Source organism: Aethalodelphis obliquidens, unplaced genomic scaffold, assembly GCF_003676395.1.
Source record: "Aethalodelphis obliquidens isolate GAN/ISIS:26980383/991018 unplaced genomic scaffold, ASM367639v1 scaffold20, whole genome shotgun sequence".
Lineage (NCBI taxonomy): Eukaryota > Metazoa > Chordata > Mammalia > Artiodactyla > Delphinidae > Aethalodelphis > Aethalodelphis obliquidens.
Genome location: NW_020837964.1, coordinates 27,058,763 through 27,070,842, shown reverse-complemented (window position 1 = coordinate 27,070,842; position 12,080 = coordinate 27,058,763). Strand labels below are relative to the sequence as shown.

The 12,080-nt window shown below is 56.0% G+C and overlaps 1 protein-coding gene across 14 annotated transcripts in view; it reads right to left on the bottom strand.

Moving 5' to 3' along the window:
* The window catches only part of KIFC3 (kinesin family member C3), a 36,007-nt gene extending 24,503 nt beyond the window's left edge, over positions 1-11,504 (bottom strand). For 4 of the 14 annotated variants that reach the window (XM_027119762.1, XM_027119761.1, XM_027119763.1 and 1 more), the window contains exons 1-3: positions 7,213-7,420; positions 4,507-4,649; positions 590-728 (exon numbers count right to left, since the gene is read on the bottom strand). In XM_027119762.1, coding sequence (XP_026975563.1) covers positions 590-728; positions 4,507-4,649; positions 7,213-7,378 — 448 coding nt within the window. In that variant the 5' untranslated portion in view covers positions 7,379-7,420. Of the gene's footprint in view, positions 1-589; positions 729-4,506; positions 4,650-6,837; positions 7,191-7,212; positions 7,421-11,345 lie in introns of those variants that run through there. The other 10 variants (XM_027119769.1, XM_027119768.1, XM_027119764.1 and 7 more) reach the window with 8 other exon arrangements.
* Positions 11,505-12,080: the final 576 nt, after the last annotated feature.

Sequence of the window (12,080 nt, the reverse complement as noted above, 5' to 3'; positions counted from 1 at the left end):
GGGCTCCTTGAGAAAGGCCGGCTCCTTTCCCCCCTCGCTCTTGGCCTTCCCCTCGGGCTCCCTGAGGATGCACTTTCCCAGTGACTGCTGGGCTCTGGGTTCTTGCTGGGGAACCCCACAAAGGGGGCACACAGCCTCTTCCAGAGCCTGTCAGCCTTGCCGGAGAAGAGCGGAGCCACCAGCTCCTCTCTCCCAGCCTCGACGCAGCAGAGCGAAGCCGTGTCCTAGGGCTTCTGGGTCCCTGATGGACCCACGGAGACAAAAGGAGGGGGTCAGGCCTCTCTCTGCAGGAGGTGGCGTCTTTGAGGCTGCCACCTTCACCCTGCTTTTGACAGGCGCTGGGGAAAAGACAAAAAGCGGGGAAATTCAACCCCAGCCCATGCCGGCCAAAGCTGCTTATCACCGGTGGCGCGGCAGCGGCCCTGGGAGGAGGGTGTCCCTGGAGTGGGGACGGGCAGGCTGCAGTCTCTGAGTTCCACGTCCAGGGGGCCACCTCCAGGGGAGGAGGATGGTGTCTGGGACAAGAGCCTCCCCTCCGACACCGGCTTTAGCCTGGGCTGTGCCAGGTCAGCGGGCAGACTTCCTTTACCTGTTTTCTCTACATTCATGGTGCCACCAGCTTCTCGGGCCTCCCGGCCCCGCCTGGGGGCCGGCGCCTGCCTCTTCGGGAGTTTCTCTTCTTTCGCCCCCTGACTCTTGCTCTCGCACCCCTTGTCCCGCAGGGCCTGCTGCCAAGACACAACCAGAATCCTCACGTGAAGGGGGAGGGGGACTGTGGCGGGGAGGGGACCCCCCCTTGAGCCTGAGGACGGTGCGCTCCCGGAGCTGGTGAGGACCTCAGACCCGGCCAGCCCATCCCTCACGCTGTGGGTGGAGACAATGAGGCCCGGAGTCTGGAAGAAAACATGCCCAGATCTCACAGCAAGAGGCGGGCAGTGCGTCCTCCTGGCCCCCATCAGCAGCCAGCCCTCTGTACCAGCAAACAAGGTTCCTGGGCACTTAGAAACCCTCAGGTGAAGCTCACTCAGCTGACCTGTGAGCCCCGAGTCACCACTGCAGTGGTCTGATCGCTTCAGGTGCACTGTCCCAACATTCACAGGCTTGTCCAGCCCCACCAGGCACACGGCAGTCTCAGGGCAATGCCCGCCGCCCCCCATCATGATGTCAGCTGCCCTCACCTTCAAACGGCACCAGCCTGGGACTGCCTAGGAGGGGGCACCCGGGTCCATACGAGCAGGGAAAGGCCGTGGCCCACCCCCCAACATGGCTATCCGGGACCGCAGGACCCTGTCTCTAGGTCAAGGAGGAACCAAGGCAAAGAAGGCTGAGGTAGAACAGACCAGTGAACTGGTGGGGAGACGGAGGGGAGAGGCAGAAAGAGTCTCTCACGCAGAGAAAACCACCTGCAACTCACACAGAAAGACGTCCAAGGCAAGCAGCAGAACCACACGTAAAGTGCGATTCCATTTAAGGATAATGGAAATAAAAGAGGCCTCCAAAAAAAAAATCTGGGGAAATATACACTGGTTTCCTCTGAGAGGTCGGATGATGGTGCAGGGGCTAAGAGGAGAAATATGCAGCATTTAAACTCTGGGGGAAATCAAAAGAAACTTCACCGAGAGAGAGTGGGAAGAAAGGAAAGCCTTTACATTTCATTTTGCATCTTTTTGGCATTTGCATTTTTAACCTCGTAAGCTTCTATGGTGTACTGCTTTGTTGTCTCTGATAACAGAAGTTATCTGGCAAGGCAGATTACAGACACTTTTGTGCGTGGCTTTGTGCCCACCTTATTCAAAACAAAAAGACAAATGCTACGTTTAAAAAATGTTCAGAGCCTGGGGTCGGAAAGGCCTGGGTGTGAAGCCTGGCTCAGGTGAGCTGTGTGACCGTGGGCAAGTTACTTACCTTCCCTGGAGTTTCATTTCCTCATTCTTAAAACAGCAACTCTACTTTCTGCTTGAGAAGGGAGGGTGGTGAGCAGTCTCTCGTATTTAGGAAAATTCCCACGACTTAATTTTGTCCCCACCCTGTGACCAATTGCCACACCAGCACGAGCAGCCTTGTCACTGGTGGCGGCAACGGGGGCAGCTGGAAGTTTCCATTTGCCGCCCAGAGCAAAGGTTACACTATTTCTGGCCTGTTGGCCAAGCCACAGGATGGGCAGGCAGGCCCCCGGGGGGTTGGGAATTTCTGCAGCCTCCGAAGGGAGCGACTCAGGTTGTAACTGCTTGAGAAGCTGGCAGGGGACCCACTGGGTCCCCTCACTGTGTCTGGGTCCCTACTTGGGCCCCACATCCGCCGCCCACCTTGAAGCCCCTATAAACAGAATGAAGCTTCAAGGGCCCAGGACACAGCTGTGGAAACTGGTTGCTGGTGGGAGCTTCTCAGATCCTCAGCAGACCTGCTGACCCCAGGACTCAGCGGCAACCACAACCCAACACCCCATAATCAAAATCCGAGAACAGAGCCTCCGCCCAGCTCAAGGCTGCTGGTTTCTGACCACCTCCCGATTTAATTACCAATGGCTCAAGTCATAAAAAATGGTTTCTTTAACATAAAAACAGTTTCTTTAACTGTCCCTGCAACATACTTTTCTCGCAGACCTTATAGATAAAAGAAGGACCATTCGGTTCCATTTTCAGATGAACCACATAAGAAGGGCTGACAAAAACCCAGAAGCCCAAGATTGTCCCTGAAGCGACAAACAAGGGGTCCATGTTCAGACCCGGCTTGGGGCCACACGAGGGAGGACAAACACAAAGGGCACGTATTTCCCACAGCCCCTCCTGCCCTCCATCTGCATGTGTCCCTTCAAGGTGGCCCCCTCATGCACAATCTTTCTTGCGGGGAGGGGCCTTGGCAACACCCCCAGATAACTCTGGTCCTTCATCCTCAGCCACTATGTCAATGTTTGCGCATACATTTGTGATCATTTGATTACTCCTGGCCTCTCTGCTAGACTGCTGGGTCTATTTCTCTTCTCTGCTGTGTGCTGGCACCTAACAGAGTAGGCACTTCATAAATATCTGTTAACAAACGCATCCATTTAAAAATTACAGAGCCTGTGCTATCCTGAAATTGCTCAAGCTGTAGCTGCATGAATGCATCGGTATTTGTTTAAGGATCTCTTTGCAATCAGAAACAACACAGAGGATCAGTTAGATAAACCCTGAAGTAGAATATTATGCAGCAGTTTAAAAGAATGAGGTAGTTCTCGGGCTTCCCTGGTGGCGCAGTGGTTGAGAGTCTGCCTGCTAATGCAGGGGACACGGGTTCAAGCCCTGGTCTGGGAAGATCCCACATGCCGCGGAGCAACTGGGCCCGTGAGCCACAACTACTGAGCCTGCGCATCTGGAGCCTGTGCTCGGCAACTAGAGAGGCCGCGATAGTGAGAGGCCCGCGCACCGCGATGAAGAGTGGCCCCCGCTCGCCGCAACTAGAGAAAGCCCTCGCACAGAAACAAAGACCCAACACAGCCATAAAATAAATAAATTAATTAAAAAAAAAAAGAATGAGGTAGTTCTCTATATACTGACAGGCGTGAAGAAATAACCAAGACTTACTGTTGAGGGAAAGAGCTAGTCACAGAACAGAAGGTAAAAATAAAGAATAAAAATTGTATAAATCCAACGAAGTGGTTGTACAGGAAAGATAAATAAACACCAAACTCTTAATAGTGGATTTCTCAAAGATACAGGATGACGGGAGACATTCAATTTCTAGATATTATATTCCTGCCACGTGTGAATTCTCTACACCATGTGTTATAAAGCTCATCATGTTCAGATCCCAACTTGCTGTGTGACCACTAGCAAGTTACTTGACCTCTCTGAGCCTCCCTTACTTCATCCATAAAACTCACATAAGACAGTAACTGTGTCTTGGACTGATGTGAGACATACAATACATGCCACAAAGCCTGGTACAAAGTCAGTGCTCAATGAGGAGCAGCTATTATTATTGCTATCATGATGTATTAATTCTACAACCAAATACTACACATATATACGTAAAGTTTGTCTTTTGAAAGTCACATGATAACTGACTTGCAGTGATAACTGCAAGAGAAAAGAACCCAAGTTTTGGCAAAGTCCTCTGTCTAGCTTTAGGTTCTCACTTTAAACGAGGAAATGTAAATAAGTATTGCCCCATGGACTCATATGCACCAGTGGGAATAAACAGCTCCCCTAAAAACCTGCCCATCTTCCCAATAGCTCCTCACTGAAGGCCCCACAGTTCCCACTTTAACACTTCAGCCAGGGCGTGGCTGAGAAGCTGCTGTCATCTCCTGTGAGATCTCCCCCAAACTAACCTAATAAGCACATTGCCCCATTCAGGCAGGCTCAGGGTGGATGTGCCGTGAGGAGCTTGGCAAGAGGCAGAAGGCAGGCCCCCAGCTCTCCCTCCCTGCTTCCCTCCCCGGAGAAGGAAGCTGCTGGAGCTCAGAGGGCCACGGCACACTGGCCCAGCTCGAGCCCTGGCATTTCTGACCGCCCCAGGGCTCACCTGCAGGGTCAGGTAGAGCCTGTGAGGGCTCCCGGGGCTCGCCCAGTCCACGCTGAGGGCTCGGCACTGAGCCAGGGCCGGGCGAGCTGCACTTCGGGTGCTGGAGTCCTCGTCGCCGCCAGCCGGGCTGTCTCTTCCACGCCCTGTCCCAGGACAGAGGAGACAGGTGAGATGCTTGACGCTGGCTGGAGACTGCTGGCCGGGGACCACTGGCCAGGGCCGTGGCTGAGCTCCCCTTTCACACACTCCAGGCAGCCCAGGGGCTGCCAGGAGGGACTCACACGCCCTCACATGCCTGCCCTACACAGAGGGAAGGCCTGGCACTCGGTGGGGGCTGCGCTCCTTCCTAACCACAAGCCGCCCTGGGATCCTCTGCAGGAAGTCGCCCAAGACCCCGCGGGAGGCGGCGGGCTCCCCTCCCTCCACGGTGGCATTAGGGCTGGCACCTGCCCACGAACACCCTCTACAGACAGCAGCAGAAGGAAGCTGATGCCACCCTGGCTGCGCTAATCTTCACAGGAGGTGCACCCTGGGGCCGCGGCCTCATTACCGAGGCTGCCTCTAGGTGGCAATTTCTCCCCTGCCTTCATAAAGACCAACCCCACGCTGGGTGGCGTGGTCCCTGCAGCCTCCAAAAACACACTCAGGACCAGTTAAGGCTCCTCTCGAGCCTCTGACGCACCGCCTCCCTCACTGGGTCAGGGGAGAGGGCTGCAGCAGCGACACCCCATTCACCCCTCCCTTGACCCACCTCCAGAGCCCGTGGGACCAGACGGGGCGGGAGAGAGGATTCGCCTCACAGGGCAAGCCGCAGAGCTGCCACCCTGGGGGGCCATCACATCCTGAATGCCAGCACTGGGCCAAGTGCTTTCCAGGCCTTACTGCCCTTCTTGATCCTCAGTTTCCTTCTCAATACAATGGGCATAAGGAACCAAGCTCAGTCCTGCCATGAGGATTAAACGGGGCGACACATGTAAAGTGCTCACACAGAAGGTAGCCAGCAATGCAGGCCATCAACTCCTCACAACAACGCTGAGAGGTAGGAACTGGAGACCCAGAAGGGTTAATAATGTGCCCAGGGTCACACAGAGCCAGTATTCCAGTCCCATGTGCTACCCCACCCTCTGCTTGCCTACCCTTCTCAAGGCAGCAATGAGAGGGGGGTGGGGGTAGAGAGGCCCAGGGACATCCACACTGGCTGAGGCTCTACCCAGTGGCAGGCACCACGCTTAGCATTTCACACACACGATTTCACTGGACCTTTGTCTTAAATTTTAAAAGTAGATAAAGGTCTGTATGGTCATATAATCCTCATAACACTAATTTAAGAGACCAATACACACACACATAAGACTAGAAGGAACTATATAAAATGTTTAGTGACAGGCTTATAGGTGATTCTTATTTTCCTTCTTATACTTTTCTGTGTTTTTGTTTTGGTTTCGTTTTTTAGTTTTCCAAGAGAACAGGTTTTTGCTTTTTTTCAATTCTTGCTTTCTTTCTTTCTTTCTTTTTTTTCTTTTTCTTTTTTTTTTTTTAACCAGAAAAGCAATACTGTTCATTCATCTTTAATCCTTTGGACAACCTTGTTGGGTAGAGACCATCTTCAGCCCCTTCCAGACAACTGGGGCTACCTGACCCAAAAGCCCAAGCTTTCCCCGGCGCCCTCCAGGGTCACCCCCAGCCTCACTGTCCCCTGTAGAGAGACCTCGGAGGGCAGCACTCTGGCTGCCACCTATGGCACAAGTGTGATGAGAGGGAGGGAACTGGAGTTTGCTATGTGCCCTCTCTGGGCCTCAGTTTTCCCTTCTGTACATAGAGGGGGGCTTGGACCTGATGTCCTGGAGGGACTCTGCCAGCTCAGACAGGCTGGCAATCTCCCCGTAGGTCAGGGGCAGTCAGACAGCAAACCCCTGAAGGCATCTTGTCTGAAGATGCCCCCGTCCCCGCATTTACAGGACAACCTACCCAAGCCAAGGCTGGCAGACAGTCATGGGGCAGCTCCCCGGTCCTGACGATCTAGCTCCCACCGGGAATCAGAGGAGCTGCCCACTTCTTGACGCTGGAGGCACCAGGGGACATGACCCAGAAAGGAGAGCTGCTGTTGACAGCTCCCCCAGGGGCACAGCGGGGGCCCAGACTCGGGGGCTCCCTCACTGCCCACCTGCTGTCGGGGCCACCTTGGATGGCACCTAGAAGGAGCGCATGGCACCCACTCCCTGCCAGGCCACGCTCCGGAGCAGCCTCCGTCCACTCCTCGCCATCCGCGGGCGAGCCCTGGCGGAATCAAGTGTCAGATCCGCGCAGGGCACCGGGCAGCAGTTCACCTACCTTGTTTACCGGTCGCGGGCAGAAACCGGAGCGAGACCACGAGCGCTCCGCCGCCAAGGACAGGCGGATCGCAGAGCCACAGCCACCTGGCCGGGCCAGAGAGCGCGTGGCTATGCGCGGCGTTCTCCCCCTGCGCTACAGACTGCGTTAACGTTTAACTCGGCGTCCCCAGCGTCTCTTTACAGACCGGCGCGGGGCAGGAGCGCCCAGCGAAATTGACGCCCTGACTCCACGCCCAGCTCGCGGGCTGCCGATACCCTGTAATTACCTGACAGCTCTGACTGAGCCTAGGAACTTGCCAGAAACCCCGATCTCATCGCTGGTATCTGGAGGAAGGAAAGGAAATAAAGAGGCATTTTAAAAATGCGGACTCACCAGTTCTCAACCTCCCCGGGCCGGTGTGTGGGAAAGGGCGGGCGGCCGGGCTGGCTGGGGCGGGGCGAGCCATCCCCGGCTCGGGCTCCCCGGCCCGGCCCACTCGCCACAGGCCGCGCAGCGAGGGCGTGGCTCCCAGGTTCCACGTCCTGCGAGACGGGACCATGGCCCGGCGGGGCTCAGCAGCCTCCTCCGGGCGTCGGGCAGCCTGCGGAGAGAGCAAGAAAGCGAGATTGAAGCCCGCTAGCCGGAACCCTCCGCCCCCATCCCAAGCTGATCGGAGCCCACCATCTGGAAGGGTCCGCTGAACTGGGTCACCTGTAAACCAGAGCCCCAACTCGAATGTCCCCCAAGGAGCCCCTGGGCTCACGGGCTGAAACAGAGCCTATCACCATTTCAGGGTACTAGTTAAGGAGAAGGGAGGCTCAGAAGCAGGGAGCCCATCAGGTGTTTCTGCAGCGCAATGTGGAGACCCCACATCTCAGCCCCTCCACTCGGAGCCTGGCAGCATAAAGACAGGTCACAGCCCCACACAGAGGAAGCACCAGTCAACAGCGTCTCCATGAATCTATTCAGAAGGGGCCTTGACTGTGGCTGTGACATCAGGCTTACATATAGCAAATTCTCTTAAAATCAGCTCATTCTTGTATTCAACTAGCCTTCACACTGTACCTACAACTGGCAGACACTGAGCTAGGATTTGAAATACAAAGATTCATTCATTCGTCATTTAATAATTATTTACCCAGTACCTGCTGTGTGCCAGGCACCTGCCAGGGGTCCTCTTTGATCAGGAGAGACATGGCCTCAAAGCTCCCTGTCAGGAGGGAGGTAAACACTTCAACAAACCTCCACAATCAAAACAGGATGCAGGGAGGCACCAGGTGGTATGGAGAACGGGGGTGGGTGTGGGGAACACTGGTCTGGGTAGAAAGCCCCATGAACAGAGCAAAGGAACAAACAGAGCAAAGGGCCCTTATGAACAGAGCAAAGGAACAGAACAGACTTCTTTTACTGCACAAGTCTTTATTGAGTACCTATTGTGTGCAAAGCAGCTCTGAGGGCATTTAAGGTGACACCAAGCTGTGACACCAGACTCAGACAACAAGTAATGCCATTTACAGAAGAAGCCAAGTCAGCTCGGAGGGGCAATGTGGAGTTTGCTTTTGGTTTTAAAATGGAGTTGGAGGCACCCAAGGACTTTCTAATGGCGCCACCTGGGCTGTAGGCCACTTTCCCTAACCCTCACTGCACTGACCACTCTCTACCAGGCAGTAAAGATATCTGTTTGAACAGTGTCCATCTCCCCTGACCCTCTATGGCTGCCCAGGGTGGGTCCCACAGCACCCAGCCTAGAGCGAAGCTACATCCACACCAAACATCTGGTGATGGCTTTTGGGTGAAGGCCCGGAAATGAATGCACACAAAAGCTCAAACTTAAGCTTGGAAGAGAGCAGGGCTGGAGATGGAGACACAGAACCGGGAGGCTGACGGGGGTCACTGTGGCACAGGTGAGAATGCAATCACCAAAGGTGGTGCAAGATGAGAGGCAACCTAGAAGGATGGAGCTCACTCCAAGTGGGAAGAAAAGCTGGAGAAGGAAGATCAGAGGTGGCAGGAGCACCAGGCAGGTGCAGAGTCCTCAGAGGTGACCGGAGAGTAAGGGGGAAGGAAAGGATGGTCAGTTCCCAGGGAACCATGCCACGGAGAGGTCAAACTGGAAGAAAGGTCAGTGGAGCAGGGCAGAGGGCAGATGTGGGAAGGCCCAAGGGGGATAGGGGCTAGAGGAAGCTGCCACTTCCTTCACTTTGGAGAAGCTGGCTAGGATGGGAAGGAGAGGATGTGGTATTTAGCATAGGAGAGATGTGCACATGCTGGGTCAACAGAGGGACAGGAGTGACTGAAGCATCGAGAGGCAAGAGAAGAGCGCAAGGATGGGCGGCCTGAACATCTGGTGACCGATGTTCGCAGAGCTGAGCCCTGGAAGAATGCCAGGCTCCTGACTAGGGCGTCATGGTCGCTGCCTTCCTGGACTAAGGAAGACAACTTGGAGGAGGAAGGAGGCTCCTGGGTGCAGTCTCCCTGGGAGGGGGCAGGACTGCCGGCCAAAGGGTGGGTTGGAGGCTAATCCAATATGGGGGCAGCTCTGCTGAGGAAATGGGAGATGGAGCAGTGTGGAATGGAAGGAACCAGGAGGAACCAGATGTCCCCTTCTCCAGGCTGCTTGGCACGGAGCTGGGCGCACAAGCAACCCTGAGGCTCAGCTGCCCAAGGGATGAGGAGGGAGTGAGACAGGCTCCACCTGCATGCCAAGCTGCTGGGAAGGTGAGATGGCGGAGGACACTGAAGGTCGATGTCACAGTTGAGGGAGAAGACTTTTAAAGGGCATCAGCTAAGTCTGAGGGGGTCAGGGACAGAAGGAGACAATATTTCGTTGGTTTCAGGAAGGGAAGTTGGGAGGCAGTCAGGAAGATATCAGGAAGAAAGAGGAAGGATGTGTGCAAGATGCTGAAAAGGAAAAAGCAGCTGAATTTAGCAGCCTGAGGGGTGTGAAGGTCAAAAGTATCAAGGACTTTCAAACAGCCCAAGGCTGGAGACTCAAAAGCCTAGGTCATGGGGCGAGGTGACGGGGGCATATGAGTAGAGTGGTTATGACCGAAAGCTGCTTCAGAACCCGGCTGTGCCACTTACTAGATGTGTGACCCTGGGAGAATTACTTTGTCTCTGTGCCTCAGTATCTCCATCTGTGAAATGGGGAGAACTCTACCTTATAGGGTTGGTGTAAAGTTTAGACAATACATATATACAATGTTCAGAACAATACTGGCATATACAAAGAATACCCAAATTTTATTTTTTCAGTGACCTCTATCCAGTGGTGGGTGGATGCAGAGGGCTGGCTGCAGGAGAGCCAGCACGTGCCTCTCTGGGTTTAGGCCGGGGTGGTAGAGCTACAGCCCCCTTGCCCCAGACCAGGGATATTGCAATGACTGGGGGACACATTTGACAACTGCCCAGAGACTGCTGCCCAGGAGGCTTGGTCTCCCTGGGAGAGCGGGCAGAATGTCAAGGAGGTTGAACAGGGCCTGGACTTCCCCTCCGCACAGTCACACGTCCTGGGTTTTGCAGGTCAACCCAGATTTCAAAATCTCTGCTCCCTGGTGTCCATAAGGACAGCAGAACTCATGACCCTGCGTCCCTAAAATCCAGTCACTGCAAATACAGGGCCCCATTCTGAGACTGCATTCCTTGCAAATGACTCTCTGGCCAAGGAGAGGGTTACTTTTATCAAGGGCATGGGGAACAGCCTGGGCCAGCGTACCGTGCTCACTCAGCCTCAGGCAGACAGAAAGCCAGAGAAGATGAAAGGCCAGGGGTGGCCACGACCCCAAACCTTGATACAGATGTGTGTACTGGCGGGGGTTGGGGTGTCGGAGGTGCAAATGGTACCAATTTATATGCCGCTTCCTCTTTAAAATCTGCCAGGACCAGGCCCTTCACTGCGCCAGAGTTCTGCTCTAACTCACAACAGGGGGTTGAAGGAGGTGGCTTCTGGCTCGCCCTTCCTGCTGGGCCCGCTCCCCCCCCCCCGCCCCCCCCCCCCCCCCCCCCCCCCCGGCCCCCCGCTGTCAAAGGCTCAATTTCGCCCACTGCCCAGGACGGCACCGGCCCAGGCCCTCCTTCCTAACCTGGGGCTGGCCCACCCCATCCCGGCCCTGCGAAGGGGAAAGTGAACTGCCCAGGGGACCTACGGGGTGGCAGGGCCCGAAACTGCAGCCTTCAGGGGAGCCCTGCGGATGCAGGGACCTCTGCCAGGGGAGGGGGCGGCGCTGACGGGCACGCGGTTCCCCGGCAGTGTCCGGCTTTCCCGGGCCATTGAAATCGGAAAGGGGGTCCCGAGGCTGCTTGGATTCCAGCGGACATGCCGCCCCCATGCCCTGCTCGGCTCAGACTGGACGGTGCAGGGGGGTGGGGGGTAGGATAGCGTAGGGCCGGGTCTCCGGGGCCCGGCCCTCCCTGCGCCCCCCCAACGGGGCCGCGCAGGGGGATCCAGGACGCGGCACCCCGAACGACAGGCCGGGCGGAACCCGAGCGCCCAGCCCGTCCTCAGCCCTCGCGAGCCCCGGACTCACCGGCCTGGTGGAGGCAGGATCCCTGCGTCGCCGCAGCGCCCGGGGCTCGGCCCGGCCCTCCAGCGGGAGGCAGCTCCACGCCGCCGCCTCCTCCTCGGCCCGCCCCGCTCCCGCCCCTCTCTGGCCCCTCCCGCACACTTTCCACAGGAAATGATTAACTCCGGGCCGCGGCGCGTTCCCATGGCAACCGGCTCAGACCCAGGTGGGGGGTGGTGGCGCGCGCGCACACGCACAAACTCACACTCGCACGTGGGGCCGCCCACTCTGCTCAGACCTTCCCGTTGAGTGTCCCCACGCCCCACAGACGCCCGTGCACACGTGCGCTCTCACCCCTGGCGCACACGCACCTTCTACGTGCTCACATACACAGACAGTATACGTGGCTCTCACGTATGTTTGCACACATGCTCTAGTCCACATGAACACATTCACAGTTCTCACACACATCCCCGCGCTTTTGCACTTAAACTTACACTTTCGTTCTCACCCCCTCAAAGCCTAGTACTACAAAACTTTCGCACACAGTAGTTACTATTCACAGGCATACTTACAAGTGCTCCCTGGCTACCCTTCACACACTCTCACAACCTCTAGTACACGTCTTCTCGACCTTCTAGCGTGCACACACACTCTTACACAATCTAGCTAGTACGTGTGCACACTTGCACATTCTCACGCACTTTCCACGTGCACTCACATTCCTGTACGGTGCTCAGACTTAACCCCATGCTTTCC